Source organism: Typopeltis vanoorti, chromosome 20 (assembly GCF_054136105.1).
Source record: "Typopeltis vanoorti isolate ZY-2024b chromosome 20, IOZ_Tvanoo_1.0, whole genome shotgun sequence".
NCBI lineage: Eukaryota > Metazoa > Arthropoda > Arachnida > Uropygi > Thelyphonidae > Typopeltis > Typopeltis vanoorti.
This window is the reverse complement of record NC_143568.1, coordinates 101,465,001-101,483,382: the sequence shown is the minus strand read 5'-3', so window position 1 is coordinate 101,483,382 and position 18,382 is coordinate 101,465,001. Positions and strand designations below refer to the sequence as shown.

The 18,382-nt window shown below is 36.3% G+C and overlaps 1 protein-coding gene across 1 annotated transcript in view; it reads left to right on the top strand.

Annotated features, from left to right (window-relative positions):
* The window catches only part of LOC150095721 (bicaudal D-related protein homolog), a 155,139-nt gene extending 149,559 nt beyond the window's left edge, over positions 1-5,580 (top strand). The window contains exon 11 of the mRNA XM_090410035.1: positions 3,733-5,580. Coding sequence (XP_090266161.1) covers positions 3,733-3,870 — 138 coding nt within the window. The 3' untranslated portion in view covers positions 3,871-5,580. The remainder of the gene's footprint in view (positions 1-3,732) is intronic.
* Positions 5,581-18,382: the final 12,802 nt, after the last annotated feature.

Below are 18,382 nucleotides of genomic sequence, written 5' to 3'. Positions count from 1 at the left end.
CTATAAATATGGATGGAAAACAAATTTTTACAATCAACAGCGCTCATTGAATATACCAGATGGCTACATTCTATACTGCAAATCTGGGTGTTTTAACAGATTTGAGAGGCTTTCTCAAATTTCTTAAACATATTTTTTTTTTTTTTTGTAGTTCCCACCCATTAAAGATTTATTTGTGAACCTACAGTACATTCATATTGTGGCCAGATTAATATTTTTTTTCTATTTTGTATTGATTTTATATAGTTTTTTTTTTATATTTTTATTTATTTATTTTTTACCAGATCCAGAAACCTTGCTCTAGAGACCAAACAACTTTTTCGAGCCACTTCGGGTTTAAATGGAGCAGTGTTCTCACACCAGACGATCAAATTCATCTCCAACCTAAACACTTATTTAGTCTAACATTCCAGTAGCAAATATATAGCTAGAACTGGGAATTATCCAGATGTATATTTTTACAGAAGAGTCCTAAGAATGTGTTTTTCACTTTCTGTCAAACAAAATTGCAGCCATAGTCACAATGGAAAATACAGAAGTTTTGGAATACATGGAAAAGAAAACTGATTTGCAGTATATGGTATATTGGGAGCTTTGCATCAGAGATTTCATAGAAAAATTTCAGCCCACAAAATCATGATCAAATGCTAATGACTAAGCAAGGGTCATGATAGTACTGTGCCCACAAAAGATGGAATCTGGAGGAGAAGAAAAGCATTTTCAACAATGAATTTACTGTTTCTATTTGATGGAAAACTTGGAACGGGTAACTATCCAAAAGTTCCCAGTGGCTCTGCCTTGTCCTATTTCATGAACTATATCAGTTAATATATGTTAGTATGGCCTTATATATCAGGGGCGAATGCTGGTCTTGAAATTCACGCTTGCTCTTGTTATCATTCAGGGAGTGAGAGGTGTGATTGAAATCTGATTATCGGAATAATGAATTACAGGTAACCCTCGTATAACGTGGATGTTAGGTTCCATAGAAATGCCATGTTATGAATCGCGTTATGCGAGACTCAGATCACATACAAAAAGTAGGGTTATGTTCCGAAATCGCTTTTTTTAAAAAAGAAAAATTATATAAACAACAATGACATATACAACAAAAATATATTTTTATTTAATTCATGTAAGTTAAGAAAACATATAAACTATGACACAAATACATAGTATAAAAATTACAAATTGTAATTAAACTTCATTGCATGTAATGCATAAATGTTTTAGGCAAAATAAAAATAAGTGCATATTTTAATCTTTCATAGACGAGGATTTAAGGATCGGTTAATAAACATTAGTTTTGTCATGTAATCACCTGATGCATTACTACAAAACAGTAGAATAATTCTGTATTTGGAAAATAGGTGCATTTTTTTTCCAATATAACCTGGATTCATCAGCATTGAACACCTGGTCTGCACTATAAAAGTTTATAAACTTTGAGAGCTTTTTGTTTTAATAAGATTTCCATCCAAATGAATTTTCTTTTGAGTGCATCTTCTTTCCAAATCATTAGAGATTTCTTCATTTTTCTCTTAGAAAATTGCATACATGAGCAACAAGCTTTGCACTTACCGTTGACCCAGCAATAAACACTTTCTCAGATTTTATGTTCATCCTGTTTGATTGTCTGAATTGTTGATTCATTTAAATTCAAAGTCCTTACAACAACTGGTTTTACTCCATTTTTCAACTGATCCATGATTTTAATTTTTTTTCTTCGAGACGAATTTTCTTTTAAATATTCATTTTTTCCCTTTCAGTGCAATTTGTGGCTTACTATAAAAATAATTTTTTTACATAAAAAAGCATTACATATTGTATGTAACTCACCAGAAAATAAAGTGCTCGGCTTGAGAAAACACACTTATTATTTTTAATGTGCTTTCCTGGCAGAAAACGAAGACAATTTTCAACAATAAACACTTTTTACGGTATACAATTGATGTACATGCGTGCTAAAGGGTGTTTCCCCTAATATAAATCTGCTGCTTATAACCACCTGCGTGGTAAGGGCAGACACAAATTTAACGAAGATAAAATTTGATTTTTAAGTCGCACAGTGAAAAATATATGAAAAGATAAAGGGTTACTACAGTTTGTAGACCGCATTGTATAAGTACCGTGTTATACAAGGGTGACCTGTACTGACCATTTAAAACTATATATATTTAGAAATTTATGTACATTTAATCATGCAAATACAACATTTTATTTTACAAATGATATTCAATATTTTTCATTTTAGCTACTTGAATACAAATTCTACCCTACAGTTCTTCTTTATGAACTGGTCAATAACATCTTCATAAAAAGTTGGTTGTAACTTAATTTTTCTAAGCAACATCCACACTTGTAAATGCTGCTGAAGCTCGCTGGCTAGAGCTACGTTGACTGCATATGGCCTGTGGTTTAAGCAACAGACTGAGACGATGTGAAATGGCTATGTGCACACATGAAATCACAGTGCTGCTGTAAGGACCTGTAAGCTCCTACAACTGAGCAAGCCAAGGTAGCTTTGACTAGGCGAGCAAGCATCGGCCTTCAATACACAACGCAAGCTTAAGACATCTTATGTCTACAAAAATAAAAGCCTAAATGGAATTCTTATAAATGCATGCATTTATTAACAAATAAATAGTACTTCTTTCTCAATTAATGAGCTTGTGCAGCAAGCATGGAGAATTTGCCACTGTTATATATTATAGTGCCAATACAGTCAGTACCTTCAGATTACTTTAGGGATGTTCTATTGTGATGACACCTCACCCATAGTTTTAAGTGATGAAAGTAATACCTTCATTGTCACAAAGAAGGCATTACTTTCAGAACATCCATCATACCTGTAGTAATGAAATTTAATGGTAAAGTGAATCATACTTTTTAACAGAACAATATCTTTCAGTTGCAGCATTACAATTATGCTTGTTTTCAAGATAACATAATAGTGATGGACATTGTCTCAGAGCTCTATCTCGACATAATTCAAAATTAGAGCTCTGAAATTGTGTCCATCAGTATTGTTATTTTGATAGCAAACATAATTCCTATCATCGTCATCGTATGTTACGCTTTTGTGCAGGCATACACATTTTACCGTGTAAGCCTCCGTAACCGATAATCCCGCGGTATAGGTTGGTTACTCCTTATTCCTGGTGGTATCCCATGTCTGCCGAAGCGTGTGTTCACGGGGCCGGTTTGCCTGCTTTGTGGGAGAAAAAACCCCAGGATAAACTGGGGGGAAAAAAAACCCTGCTGTCCATGCCCAAGATCGGCTAACTTAGCTGTGGCTGAGGAGGATCCTTAAGCTCCTCACGTCATCGACGGGAATCGAACCTAGGACACTCCTTCCTCGGGCATATGGTTACGAGGCGCATAGCCACTTGGCTAATCACGAGGACCATAATTTCTATACATAATAATAATTTTGTATCTTTTAATGCATTTGGTAATGGCATGTGGAATATTTATGTTATAACAAGTTGCACATTTTTATGACTGTCATGTAGGTTGTGATGGAGAGCATACAGATTTGTTTGCAAGTTTTTTTTTTTGAAAAAAAAAAAAGCTTGCTCATTAAATTTCTCTTTGTGTCCCAGCACATAAGCAAATGAATTGTGTAATGAATACAAATATCATTACCCTTATAAATAGGTGTTCATGGTTTGCTTTTAAAAGACATTTTTCAAATTGTTAGTTCATTAACTTTATTTTTTTATTCATCAGGTGGATATGGAGGTTCTGTTAGATGAACAAGTGAAAAAAATGCTAAAGAATCAAGAGCAAGAAGACAAAAAGAAAATACACAATCATCCACCAAAGAAGACGACGACAAAAGGCAAATTATTCGGTTTGTGGAGATAATTCAATGCAATACGGGAAAGGGAGGGAAAGCATCTGTAAATATTTGTAGAGGATGATGCGAAGTATGTAAAGTGTTTAAGCTAATGAAATCATCGTTGTAAATAGCAGTTTTTATCCGAGAGTCACAATTCGTTCAGGTTACATAAAAAGTAATGAATATTTTTACCAGTGATGTTATGAGAACATTAATACTGACTGCCGTCCATTTTCATCATGAACTGTGAAAGATGTTACTTTACTAGTTGCAGCACTGGTTGCTGAAATGACTGTGATAATTATGAAAGAACTGAAGTATCCATGAGCTATACAGCAAACTCTTTAGAAATATTCTGGATGTGTTTTTGCTTTATTAACTATAATGACAATTTGTGCTTCTGGAAAGACAGTTGGCGTGAAAGCATGTGGGAAGTTAATGCAATCTTTTCATTTCTCACAAGATTTTTTTTTTTTTCATATCTGCATATTCTTTGGAAATTAGAAGTTAACTGCATGTGATCTTAGATGTTAAAATATAAGCACCGAATGCCTTTGATACTGAATACATATTAGCTGCCATGGTTATCAAGTCCTCAAAGAAGGATTGGGATCAACGTTTCAATTTTTCCACATAATGAAAAATGATTTTCCTGTTGGTAAAAACTTTAGGGATCTTTATCCCTATCTTATAAAAGATAATTTATTTTTACTGGATTATCGTTGTAAGTGCATTTAAACTACCCTAGTCTTGAATTTCAAAGATTTAAATAGTTAATTTTTATGGGATAAGAGACAGAAAAAAACAGAGAAAAAACTACACTATTAGAATTCGATGTTTTTGGTAGTATACAGCACAGTTTGCTTGTAATATGTAGATCCCTTTAACAAGTTATATTAATGTCATAAAATTTTCTTGTATGCCTTAAACAAAGGCAGTAAAACTATAGTGGATTTAATGACTCATTTTGTAATGAATGTTAAAACTTATACAAGTTTATTGCAGTTGATGTGAATTGAAATCCATTATCAAGCGTGAAGTTTTCTGACACCAAGAATGAAATTGGTTTCATTCTTGCTTTTTCCCACTGGTAATGTTCAAAATTATCTTCATTTCCTATTGATATAATCAGGAAAATGAAAGAAATTAAAAACAAAATACTTATATTTATGGGTGTAGGAGACTGAACTTGAAAAATGAGTTTTAATGTCTTCTATACCCGTCTAGTAAAAAAATAAATAAATAAAAATAAAAAGCTGAGTATACCTCTCAGCTTCCTTGTTGTGGGTCATCTGGTGTTAATAACTGTTTTGTATCAGGAACTATAAAAGAATGGATAGCTGTTATTGAAGTTTTTGTAAAAAAAAGAAAATTGAAAAATGAACAAAAAAAGTTCTTATCTTATCTAAAAGAACTATTTCTTTATCTAAGATATGTTAAATTATTGTAAGAATTGCTTATGCTATAAGTTAATTGAATATAATTGTACAAGATTTCTTGAATGCAAAATGCTTATAGATAAAAGTAAGATTGACTTATCAAAGATCTGATTTCATGTAATGTAATTATTTTGTTTCTTTATTTTCATTTATTTTTCTCCCCAGCTGTGTAATGTTATTGGCCATTCATCTGTTAAAAGCTAACTGTGTAATGAAGCACTAGAATACAATCATCTTTGCACAAACCTAAAAATGTATAAAAACAACTAATAAATTTATTGAATGCATAAACTTTAACTGTTACAGACTTTTTTACTGGATTGAACAATAGTTTAATAAAAAAATAATGGTTTTTTAAATTAAATAATCCACGTGCTGTAATATTAACACTGAGTGACAAACTTGTATGTGGTTAGATTTCAGGAGTAATTTACGACAAAGCCACTTCTCCTTGAATCCTATCTAGAATGTGTGGAACATTAATAAGAGGTTTTTGAATGAAAGCAAGTTTGCTGGTCTTGCACAAAGCAGTTTTTGTTTTGTTTTTTTAATTCCAAATTCAAGGATTTAGGATATTAATACTATCTCCACAGTCTATCAGGAGAATGATGGGGATTGTGGTCAGATAATCACTGTCAGGAAGATTTGGTCAAGGTTTCATGCTTATAAAGGTTTTGTGGAAGTAGAGTAGGGTGGGAGGATAAGACATCAGATATAGGGCAGGTAGGCTCAATGACATGTAGTTATTTATTTTAAGATAATGTTGTTGGGAGTTAGGTGCTCTTGACTTGCTTAATGACAGCCCATAGTAGCAAGGATCCAAAAGAATATAATAAATTTAATTTAATCCTTTATCCAAGTGTAAGCAAACAAAGTAAACTTTGTTTGCTTACACTTGGTCCTGAAGTATCTTCAGGACTGAAGTTTGCTCAGTCCTGAAGTATCTTCAGGACTGAGGCAACTCGTGGTAAAGGTGAACCAAGCTCTCATCACTTCTTGTCTCAGTATTATCTCCCATAATGCAAAGTACATCTCCTTGCGGACATGTATAATGCTATGCATTAAGGGAGGTCTCCCCCCCCGATGAGACCTCAATAAAGGTCGAAACCGGTCTGGGTAGTGGCCCTACCCTTAATGCATAGCATTATACATGTCCACAAGGAGATTATTATTATTATTACGGGCGACTCCAGGGAGTCCTTAGACTCATCGAGGAAGGCCTTAAACATCACGTCCACACAACTATACAACATTCTCACAGCATCTATCATACCTTGCCTTGAACTCGCTCACCGTCATAGCACCCACAACAGACTCTGGCAGCTTATTCCACTCGTTTACCACTCTAAAAGTAAAGAACCCAGTTCTAACACCCTTGCTAACCACACTCTTTCCCAGCTTCCATAGGTGTCCCCTGGTTCTCCCACCACCAGTCCTGATCTCAAAAATATCCTCTGAATTAATCCTATAGAAACCCTTTAGCAATTTGTATGTCTCAATCATATCTCCCCTTTTCCGCCTATCAACTAATTTCTGCCTATCAACCCACAAATCTTCAACCTGTTGTCATAAGGTTCATTCCATAGACCTGCTATCATCTTGGTCACTCACCTCTGGATCCTCTCCACCTCCTCCCCATCAAGAAGAAACCTAGGTGACCAAATCTGGGCACAGTAGTTGAGATGAGGTCTTATCAAGGCTCGGTACAGAGGTACAATAACTTGCTTGTCTCTGCTCATCAAAGTATTTTTCAACAACCAAGTCGATGAGCTGATTTAGCCACTTTTGCAATGTGCCCCCTAAACTTCATCTCCCTATCCACCAACACTCCCAAGTCCCTGGCCTCATCAATCTCCTGGAGTACAGTTCCACCAATGTGGTATACTGCTGCTAATCTTTTCACCCCAAAATGCATAATCTTAAGTTTTGTCACATTAAATTGATATCCATTCTCCTTAGCCCAGAACTCCAATTTATCCAAGTCATCCTGCAAGATTTTGACATCTTCTGCATTCGCTATTGCCCTATCCAACTTTGCATCATCAGTGAACAAATGAACTGTTCCTCTTAGATCCTTCCCTATATCGTTAATGAACAAATTAAACAGCAGTGGTCCAAGAATAGAATCCTGCAGCACCATTAGTCACAGGCCGTCTTTTGGACTCTACTGCTGAATAAACTACTCTCTGATATCTCTCCATCAACCACCCACCTATCCATCTCGCCAACCCTATATCCATTCCCATATGTTGTAGTTTACAGATTAGAATTCCACTTGAGATGTACTTTGCATTATGGGAAACACTGAGACAAGGAGTGGTGAGAGCTTGGTCCACCTTTACCATGTGTTGCCTCAGTCCTGAAGATACTTCAGGTGCAAACCATGTTAATTACACTTGGATAAAGGATTAAACTAAATTTATTATAGTCTAATCAAGTGGGAAAAGAACTTCCAAGATCCAAAAGAATGGAGAGAAGATGGAGTGGTACTACCATGTGGTGAGATTATGACTTGGAGGTTGACATGATGTATTTAAGGCTTAGCTGGGATGCAATCTGTGAGTGGATTGACAGCAGCAGGATTCTCTGTATTCAGATGAACAATTTACTTCTTACAAAGAAGTGGCAGATATACTGGAAAAAGAAGGGTTTCTATACAGCGTTGCATTCAGATTTGTCAAAAATGCTTGTGAAACTAGATTGATGCTATGGTAACTGATAGGTATTGGTAGGTTGTATATGGTGGAAGCAGTTTCTCAGGGAAAGAGGATGATTTTGCAGGGATGGGGACTTTTCAGAGTTCTATTTTAGAGCCATTATTGTTTCATTTAGGTTAGTGGTGAATGTGCAGTTATTTGTGTATGATGTGGTATCAGAGAGAGCCACGAGGATGGGCTGATGTGTTAGGCTGCCTATATGAGAATCTGAACGAGTTAGCAACTAGTTATTACTAAGTGTAAGCTTTCACATTCTTGAAAGCAGAAATGAAGTGCTATGTCTTTATTTGAAGGTGGAGATGGAAGATTAGGGTTAGAGTAACAGAGAGAAATGTTATTTTTCCACAGCACAACACATGAATGAGATAACAGATGATTAAGGAGCATAACTGATGTGACGCCTCAGGAAAGTAGGACATTGGCACAGATCGAGAGAATGCCATCCATTTGTATGAACCTCAATGGAAAAGGATGTGAAAAAGTGTGTGGAGGATTATATTGGATTAATACAAAAGAGATTATTCACAGTGCAGAAGTAACCAGCCACTCATAGAAGGAACTGAGGAGCAAGTGTTTTTGCTTGGTAGTTCATGAGCAAGAGTCACTTGGCAAAGAAGTATGTACAGAAATGCACAGTATAATAATCTCCTGGAATAAATCTTGGTCTCCTTATAGATCTGACAATAGCTGCTATGGGCTCAAGGTAGCAAAAAGTCACAGTTTGCTTACTGCAAGGGCTGTAAGTTCAAATTATACAATGAGGGAATGGTTTGTTAAGGCTTTGGATGAGATTATATAGCTCATCAAATTTATAAGGCTTAGCTTAAAAAAGTAATAATAGCACCAATCTTCTGATTAATGCATGAATGATCCTATAATTTTATAGGGCAACAAGAGGGCGTTTTGGGCCCTGATGAAAAAATTTTGCACTTATCCTCAATCCCAGAAGATGGACCAGCTTGATAATACTATCCAAAAAGTTTTTTTGATACACTTTTTTGATGTGCATTTTCCCATTCCCTCCTTCTGGACTGCTGGCCTTGGTAATTTGTACTGGCTTTGGTCCTGACTGTAGTCAGGAATATCACTGTCGGTCCTGACTACAGTCAGAACCGACAGTGATATTACAATGGTGATAGTAACACAAATTGATGAGGATGGATTATACTGGATTAATACAAAAATACTAATTTATATAATTAGTATTTTTGCCGGCCTGGTTGTCCAAGTGGTTAGCGTATCCCCTCTCCAGCCAAAAGGCTGTAGGTTCAAATCCCACCGTGGGCATGGATGTTTGTCTGTGAAGTACTAGTGGTCGTGGTCGGTGGTAGATGGCATTGGCATAGATGATGAAGGTAGTTGCGGTTGGTGGAGTGGTGTGAAATGGAGAGTTGTAGAGTAGTTGCCCTCCCTCGATGAGTCTTTAGACTCCCTGAAGGTGTTGTGTAATAATAATGGTGGGAGGATTAATGAGAATAGGAGAATTTTACACACAGCATGTTAGATCCAATTTCTATTTGAAAACTTTCAGGTAATTCACATGTATTGTTTGTAGTAAATCACCAAGTTAACCTGTACTAGAATAGGCTTAAGAATTATTTTTATTTCATAAAACTTTCAGCCATGTTGCATCGATATCATCAACAGAGCTACAAAGGCATGTAATAACTTAATAATAAGGCATGTAATAAGTTAATAAGTTAACTAGGGAGGGTGGTTAGAAGAGTGGTCTAAAATATCATTAGTATAAAGGTATTAATCAATTAGCTAATCAGTTAACTGCCTAATATCTTGGTAAATTATGCAAAAACTATCTAATCATCTACAGTACTAAAATACTATAGGTTGACCACCTTCTCTTTTATTGGATATCATAAAGTTTAGCTATTCTTGTCTGTCATATACACATGCAAATTGTTTAAAACTATATAAATAAATTGCTTATGGAGGTGTGTGTGTGAGGTCCTCCCCCCCCTCCACCTCCATAAGCAATTTAATGGAGGTGTGTGTGGGGGGGGGGACCTGGATTTAATGCCTAAAATTTGGCAAGCTGTGTCCTTTTGAATACCTCCATTGAATATTGTCAGTCTTCTACTTTTATTAATCTGGAGTTGGAGCAATTCTTTTGGTCCTAATGATTCTTATAATACAGGGTGTTTCAAAAGAGGAGTATACAACTTTGAATCACAACAGAAGTTAAATAGCGATAGATGAACAATTTTTATTACTGTGCAAATGTAACGTAACACTTAAAGTTTCAACACAAAGTTAGATATGACTGCCTCCAGTAATTCTGCAGATGTCCCATCTGTAATCAGTTTCTTGCCACACGTGGCAGAGCATATTTGGCATAACTTCAGCAGTGGTGGCAGTAATTCTAGAATGCAGCTCATCCAAACTGGTTGGTAGTGGTGGTATAAACACTTGATCTTTTGCAAAGTCCCACAAGAAAAAAAGCTGTAAGGTCAAGAGAAATGCAATAGCCATGCTACAGTTGGCAATCCATCTACCTGAAAAATGTGTTGAGGTATGACCTTATGTCTGTCAGGTAATGAGGATGTGCTCAGTCTTGCTGGAAATTAAGCATCCGTTGTAGTCATCTTAGTCTAATTGGGGTATTAGGCACCCAAGTAGCATGTCCAGATACTACCACCAGTAATGGTAGATTCTGAAAAAAAAGAAGGGTCCATACATTTTCTTCTTGCTTATGGTGCGAAAAACATTAGCCTTTGGGATGCTGCAAACATATTCTACAATGCTGTGTTTTTTGCTTTCCCAAATTCTGCAATTGTTTACTTGCCCACTTATGTGAACAGTGCACTCATCACTGAAAACAGTAGTGTCCAAAAGCCCTCATTTTGTTCTATCCTACTGATGATTTTCGTACAGAAATCCTGATGTATCTTCTTATTGTCTTTCTTCAAATGTTTTACAAGGGTAAATTTGTAAGGCCTAAAGTGTAGATGCTGTCATAAAACATTCCACATAGTCACACGTGGAATTCCAGTTTGATGAAACGCCCATTTGGTTGACTTTCTAGGGCTTCTCTAGAAACTTTTCCAAACTTCTTCCACAATGGTGTTGGCAGCACGTGGCCTTCCCACTGACCTTGGATGATGCATAGAACAGCCTGTGTCCACAAAATTCTTGTGCCACGTGTAGATTGTGTGCCTACTAGGAGGTTCTTTGCTGTATTGCATGCAGAAATTCCTCTGAACTTGAGTTGTTGCAAACTCGTTTTCTCAAACCAAAATGCACAACGTGCTCTCAGCACCATCAAAAGTTGCCATTTTCAAATGGTGTGATACATCACACCATCTAGTGTTGTTATTTGATAATAAAGTTATTTGACCAAAAACTGATGTTTCACTAAATTATGACACTCACTCAGCTTTTTGTACGTCTTCCAAGTTATTCTCTGCAGGGGCGAATGCTGTTCTTGAAATTTGCGTTTTCTCTTGTTATCATTCAGGGAGTGAGAGGTGTGTGACTGAAGTCTGATTAGTGGAATAATGAATTATTGACCATTTAAAACTATATATTTAGAAATTTATGTACATTTAATCATACAAATACAACATTTATTTTACAAGTGATATTCTCTTTTTCAATTTAGTTACTTGAATACAAATTCCACCCTACGGTTCTTCTTTATGAACTGGTCAATAACATCGTCATAAAAAGTTGGTTGTTACATAATTTTCCCAAGCAACACGCACACTTGTAGAGGCTTACTGAAGCTCACTGGCTACAGCTACTTTGACTGCGTATGGCCTGTGTTTAAGATGACGTGAAGGAGCGGAAATGGCTATGCATGCACATGCAATCACAGTGCTGCAGTGAGGACCTGTAAGCTCCTACCGAGCAAGCCAAGGTAGCTTTGATTAGACGAGCAAGCATCGGCCTTCGATACACAACGCAAAGTTCAATTATTGCCGCACAAGCTTAAGACGTCTTCTGTCTACAAAAATAAAAGCCTAAATGGAATGCTTAGAAATGCATGCATTTATTAACATATAAATAGTGCTTCTTTCTCAATCAATGAACTTGCGCAGCATGCATGGAAAATTCGCCCCTGATTCTATGTTCTCCTGCAAAGTTGTATACACCCTTTTGAAGCACCCTGTACAAGTAATAACTACATGCCTTGTCATTGCTGTAACTCTTAATAACCAGGAAACTGTAAATAAATAATAGATGCTGAATGAATGTTTCTCAAAAATAAAATGGAAACTTCCCCTGTCTGTTGAGGATTGGATCAAGGTTTCACAGCTTTATATAAACTGTCTTTTTGAATACTTTTATTTTTCCTTCCAGTCTTGTTTTGTATTTACATGTGCAAAATCAGATTTCTCTACTTGATAATGTAGTCTCGATGTCTACCCTACATTTAGCTTGACTTGTTGAACAACAAAATTAGATTAAAATGTGACTTCATATAATTAAAATGTTATTCTTTGTTATTAGTTTAAAATTGCCATGGGCAGGATGTTGGCCTGCAAACAGGTTCCATTTTTCCAAAACATATGCTCCTTTCTGCCAACTTTTATGTATATTTGCATTAACAGTATGTTATTACAACAGAAGTGTTTCTATATGCAAAAAAAAAAAAAAAAAAAATCATTCTCACACTAAGCTCGAAGCTTGTGGTACAATGTGTAGATAGCAAGAGCCGCATAAATGATTTATAATCATTTGTGTGGTGTGTGCATTGGTGTCCCATGCTATCAGTTGTGATCAGTGTGCTTACGTATTGTTTCGCTTGTAGCCTTGAATATGTTTTTTTGTGCATTCCTATGAAGAATAATACATATTTACTTGCCTTTTTAAAAATATTTGTTGTATCCTAATGTCAAACTGAGACCAATTGTATAAAAGCTTATACAACTGGAGAGGGTAAGGAGTGGTTTCTTTGCGTGGAGGGCGGTTGAACTGTGGAATGCATTGTCTGATAGAGTGGCGAGAGCAAGAATGGTCAAGGAGTGGTATGATAGACTTTGTGTTTCCCAGGAAGGACCTCCCACGATGAATCTCTTGCCTCCATGGAGGCCTGAATAACAACTGCTTTCTAATTTGACTTATGTGCTACTACTTTAATGAAAAATATAATAATCTAGCTGATGGACCAGAAAAAGTTGGTCATTGCTAGGTTAATACATTTGGAAAATGGATCTTGATATGAAAATGAAATGTCTCTTTATTTACTTCCAATAACTGGATTTTCAAAAATTTTTCAAAAAGGATTCTCAAGTCCCCTCCTTCATCTCAGATATAACTGGTTGCTAGTTGGTATTGATAACCAGTTGCTTACCCAACAAATTTGTTATCCTTTCAGCCTGCTTGTGAATGTATATTGTTTCCAACCTTTATGGCAGGTAGCATTGTCATACTGATACAGACAATAGTCATCACCGAATTGATCTTCTACTGTAGACTGTATGCAATGGGTCAAAATGTCCTTGTATACCCTTCTGCATTTAGATTTCCTTGTAGTGTTACAAGAGGGCTAAGTCCATTCCATGAAAAACACCACCACACTGTAATGCCACCTCCAAATTTCACTGTTGGCATTACACACGTTAGCAGGATTTGTTCTACAGGCAATCACTACGCCCAGCCCCTTCCATCAGACTGCCACATGGTAAAGCGTGATTCATTGCTCCAAATCGCACATTTCCTGTTGTTTGCTGTTGTTGCTCTTTACACCACAGTAGGCAGCGTTTAGAGGAGAAATGTTTGGTTTATGGGCAGCTGCTTGACCATGGAATCCCATTCCTCTTAACTTTCGATGCACAGTCATGCTGTTGGCTGGACAGTTAGTAGCACTGTGGAGCTTCTGGGTGATTGTTTCACTCGAGGTGTGGTGATTTCCACGAATCACCTTCAATGCTCAAAGGTCCCTGTCTGTTGTTAAACTCAACCTACCGGACCATGTTGTGGTTGTGCCTTCACGTTTCCACTTCACAATCATGTCACCAACTGTTGACTTGGGCAACTTGAGGAGAGTTAAAATGTCTCTGACAGATTTCTTACTGATGTGGCAACCAATAACTAGTCCATGTTCGAAGTCACAGAGCTCCCTTGACCTACCCAGTCTGCTCGTACTTCTTATCGCTGAACAACGTGCAGCTCCTTGCCTCCTTTTATACTGGTAAGTGAGGTCGTAGTGACATCTATACATCAGTTTACGAATTACAGAGGGATGTCTGAATACTTTTTATCAGATAGTGTATGTGTGTATACGCACACACACACACACTAGAACTTGCTAGTTCGATCTTTCATGCAAGCAAATGTGGGTTTTAAACCTTATCACTCCAAAAAGTCGATCACTGAACTTGCGCTATTTCAGTCTATAATGTTAAATGAAATGACTGCTGATATCTGCCGTATTCTCATCCTTATGAGTTTTCTAAAGGAGAATGACAGGCTGTCTGCTGATTTCCAAAGGTAAGTTAAGGCTAAAAGAGTTCCACCCATCCTTTGCAGAATAAAAGATTATTTTAAAAATAAATGCTGTAACTTCTCGATAAATAAAATAGGAAAATATGTCCATACAAAGATGGGATTGTTATTTCCGTGCAAAACACTAAGTTTGCATTTAAGATAAGTGTGGCCTTACGATGTCTCTGGTACTATAAAGACAATTACTAGTTTCATTCTAGTCGCCAACTATATAGGAATTTTTTTCCCCTGGTTTTTTTAAAACCTGTTAAGTCTCTGGAAGAGGCGGGTAGAATTTTGAGTCTGGAAACTAGATTTTCATTCATCTGAAAAATCGAGCGTGCATCTCGTATTTTGCAAAAAAATAGGACTGCTAAGATCGGTTGACAACTGTCACCATCTCGCATACTTGAGCACTTGTCATACTTGCGCTACGAAGAAGCGCAATTAGAAGAACAACGTGGCATTACCCCCTTCACAAGGAAAACACCTGAGTTCGATTCTCGTTGTAATGAGAGGAATATTTTTATGGATAATTTTCAGTTGAAGGCGAATTAGCCGATCTTATACGGAGATAGCAAGTTTTATCTCCAGAAACTTGTGTTTTTCATCTTGTGAGTCGGTCATGAAAACATACGCCGTATACTAATTTAAAATACTGTACTGTATTTTTGTCGTCGTTGTTGGTATTGGACGGTAGATGGCGATGTGTGTTAATTGTTATATTATTGTTGTGTAGTCGGAGGATTAAATGGGGAAAGTCGAGCAACTTTCATCAGTAAACTGTAGACGGAAATATACAAATAAAACTAAAGTTTGAAAACAAGAGCTGGAAGATTGGAGAAAATATTGATTCAGCGAGGAATGAGAAGTCAGAATCCTGCTGGACTCGAGAAGATGGAAATAGTGTTGGAAAGAAGAAATTATAGCGAAAGGGCCTGCTATTTACTTTCTAGCAAAGGTTGGTCGATTGGTAGAGTCTCTGCTACTAATGGCTCGCAAAAAGTTAGCAAGTTTGAGCGCAGTTAGTAGTTGGAAGGGAATCAAATCGTTCAATGCTGTTGGCACACTCTTCCGCGATGAGTCTTTGGACTTCCTGGAGGTATCGCATAATAAAAAAAAATCAGCTAACGCTTTTTTGTTCGTATAGGGAATAGGCGAGGCCGTTTTTAAGCCCTATCTAACTTTTGGAGACTGAGTGAGGTTCAATCTCCACTGGTAGCCAATCAGAGATAGCTGGCCCAAGGCTATCACTAATTAATCGGCATGCAGTGAAGAAGGCGACTAGTAAGTGCCGCCATCTGGTGGTCCCTAGTATAATATATTTTAATGTCTGAAAATAGTGTGGGTTCGACGGCCGATTTTCTTGAGTTTATGAGACAAAAAACCGGAGTTTCCGGGAGGAAAAAACCGCTAGCCCGTGTCACACAATAATAATTTTCCTACCGAAGTCATTCCATGATTTTGACAAGAAAATGGAAGGTAAATGTTAGGAAGGTGTAAAGTGCTTTGGAAGTTATTAAAGGTTAGAAATGGAGGAAGGAATACTGTGAAAGGAATCAGAAACGATAAAAGTGATATGAAAACGGAAGATAGATGTCTAGAGTAATTAATTTGAAAAGACTGTTCTGTCACTTTGTTTCAGTTCAGCAGGAGTACAATCAATATTTGAGATATATAAAAAAAAATCAAAAGTTTGACAAGGGCATATGCATCATTTAGAATGTAAAATGCTGGATCACTGGAGTAGAGTTCATAGTGATTCTCTAATAAGAGGCAAATGAAACAATGAGAATTGTGGAGGAATTTCCATACTGAGTGCTGCAGATAAGATTTATGAAAGCATACTTGAGAATAAGAAAAATGGTGGAAATAAAACTTCTAGGGAAAAAAGTGGGTTCAGGCCAAATAGTGGTTGTTGGAATCACATTTTCACTTCAAGACAAATAGTTGAGAAATTATGGGAATAAATTATCTATGTTCAAGTTTTGGATCTGGAAAACGAATTTGAAAAGCTGCTCAAAATGCTACAGCTATACTCGTATGGTATAAATGGGACATTATATCAAGAAATACTTAGTCTTTATTTGTACATAGTCTCTATTTGAGTTGTAAATCAGCAGTTAGAATGGAAGAAGATATAGGAAGATGGTTTGATGTTAAGTGAGGTGTGGGACAAGGATGTGGATCCCACATAAAATGGCTTAAAGCCTAATATCAAAATTGGAGATGATTTTTTAGCTCTTTAAGAGTAACATCGTATGCACAAAAATTAATCTACTTCAAATATGGAAATCGACAATAGTATAAGCAAACCTGGTATGGTGTGGAGTCAACTGATCAAATGTACATATATGGAATAAAAGAAATTAGTCAAAACGCCAAACTAACAGTATACAAGACTGTGTATAAACCAATTTTAATTTATGGATCTGAGAGCTGGTTAGTAATACAAACCTTAATGAAAGACTGGAGGTCACAGATATGAGAGTTTCTGAGAAAGGGAAGATATTAGGACTTTGATATTGTTAGAGAACTTGAAATTGTTAGCAGTAAAAAAAAACAAACTCGGAAGTTGTTTGCAGCGTTGAAATATTGTCAGATTTTATATTTCGGATTAGTTTTTCGAAATTAATTCGAAACTATCTTTATATGAAAGTTTAATTTTGGAAGAAAAAAAATTGTCGACTAGTATTTAGCGACGATGTAAACTTTTCCTATAGTAACATCGTATTATCTTGTACAGCCTTTGGCAATATATCAGGAATTTGATGAGTGAAAGATAATGAAATTGCTAAACATCCATTTATTTAATCTGATTCAGCCACAAGAAGAAAGACCGTTTATGGTTCAATTGTACTTGTTGATTACAGGAATTCTTTAGAGGCCTCTTTTCAGTCGATTCTTGAGTTAGTCTATCTCTTGTTAGTTGGAATAAAAACACAGCTATGCTTTTTGGAATTACGATGCTCGCTCCAGTGACGTCTGTTAATTGCATGGGTTCTTGTGCCCTATTTTGCTGAAATTAAAAAAAAACCTACCACAATAGTTATGAAACTGACTAACAGACGAAAAAATCCTTATAAAAGTTCTTCACATCCTACGAAGTTTACAAATCTAGGTATTTCCAACCAACATTGTCCATGCCGATTGAACTAAGGAGGCTCGTTGTAAACATGAAACAGGATTTTTGTGGACATCACTGAAAAATCGACCGTAGAATTCGCATTATTTCGGACAACACGAGTGCGAGGACTTCGAATTACTATTGGATAGTTGTCTTCCATATGCTTTCTTCTCGATGCTATCGAAGAAAAACAAACCCATGGATAGTTATCAGCAGTAGCCATGGACTTGCCATTCGCTGATGTCTAATAGCGGATACTGGCTATCCCGTATTTCCACGAGTGAGAGTTAAGACTTCTTTGCGTGATGAAAGGTAAAGGTTCATTGTTATTCCGATTGCATCTGTAAAGACCTAACTACCATTATTACAAGTCCAGTGCTCGAAAGTCAATCTTATGCTGTTTTTTCTTTCGGACTCTTTACTACCAGTCTCTCTCTCTCTTGTCTCTCTTTCAAAGTTCTTTCATGTGTAAGAATCACAAACTTTTCTTCTGACTAATCGAGCAGAATTTCTAGCTACCATATCAACTGCTGTATTCAGAAACATTGGTCTCTTTGGACAAATCTGTTAGTTTACTTAAATTATGTTCTGTTTTATTCCTGCACGAATAGGTATATCTTGGTGATGCCATGGCATTGATACTTTCATCTGTAGAGTGAAATTAGATGAAATTTTCATCTATTCTTACAGGAGTTATAAAATATAGTCAAAGTTTGGATTTTGATTTCTCTCTTCGAAATATATCTCTCTGAAATTTAAACTCTTTCCTAGCGCTATTGAAAGAACAACGGGAAATTGCGTCCGTCGATTG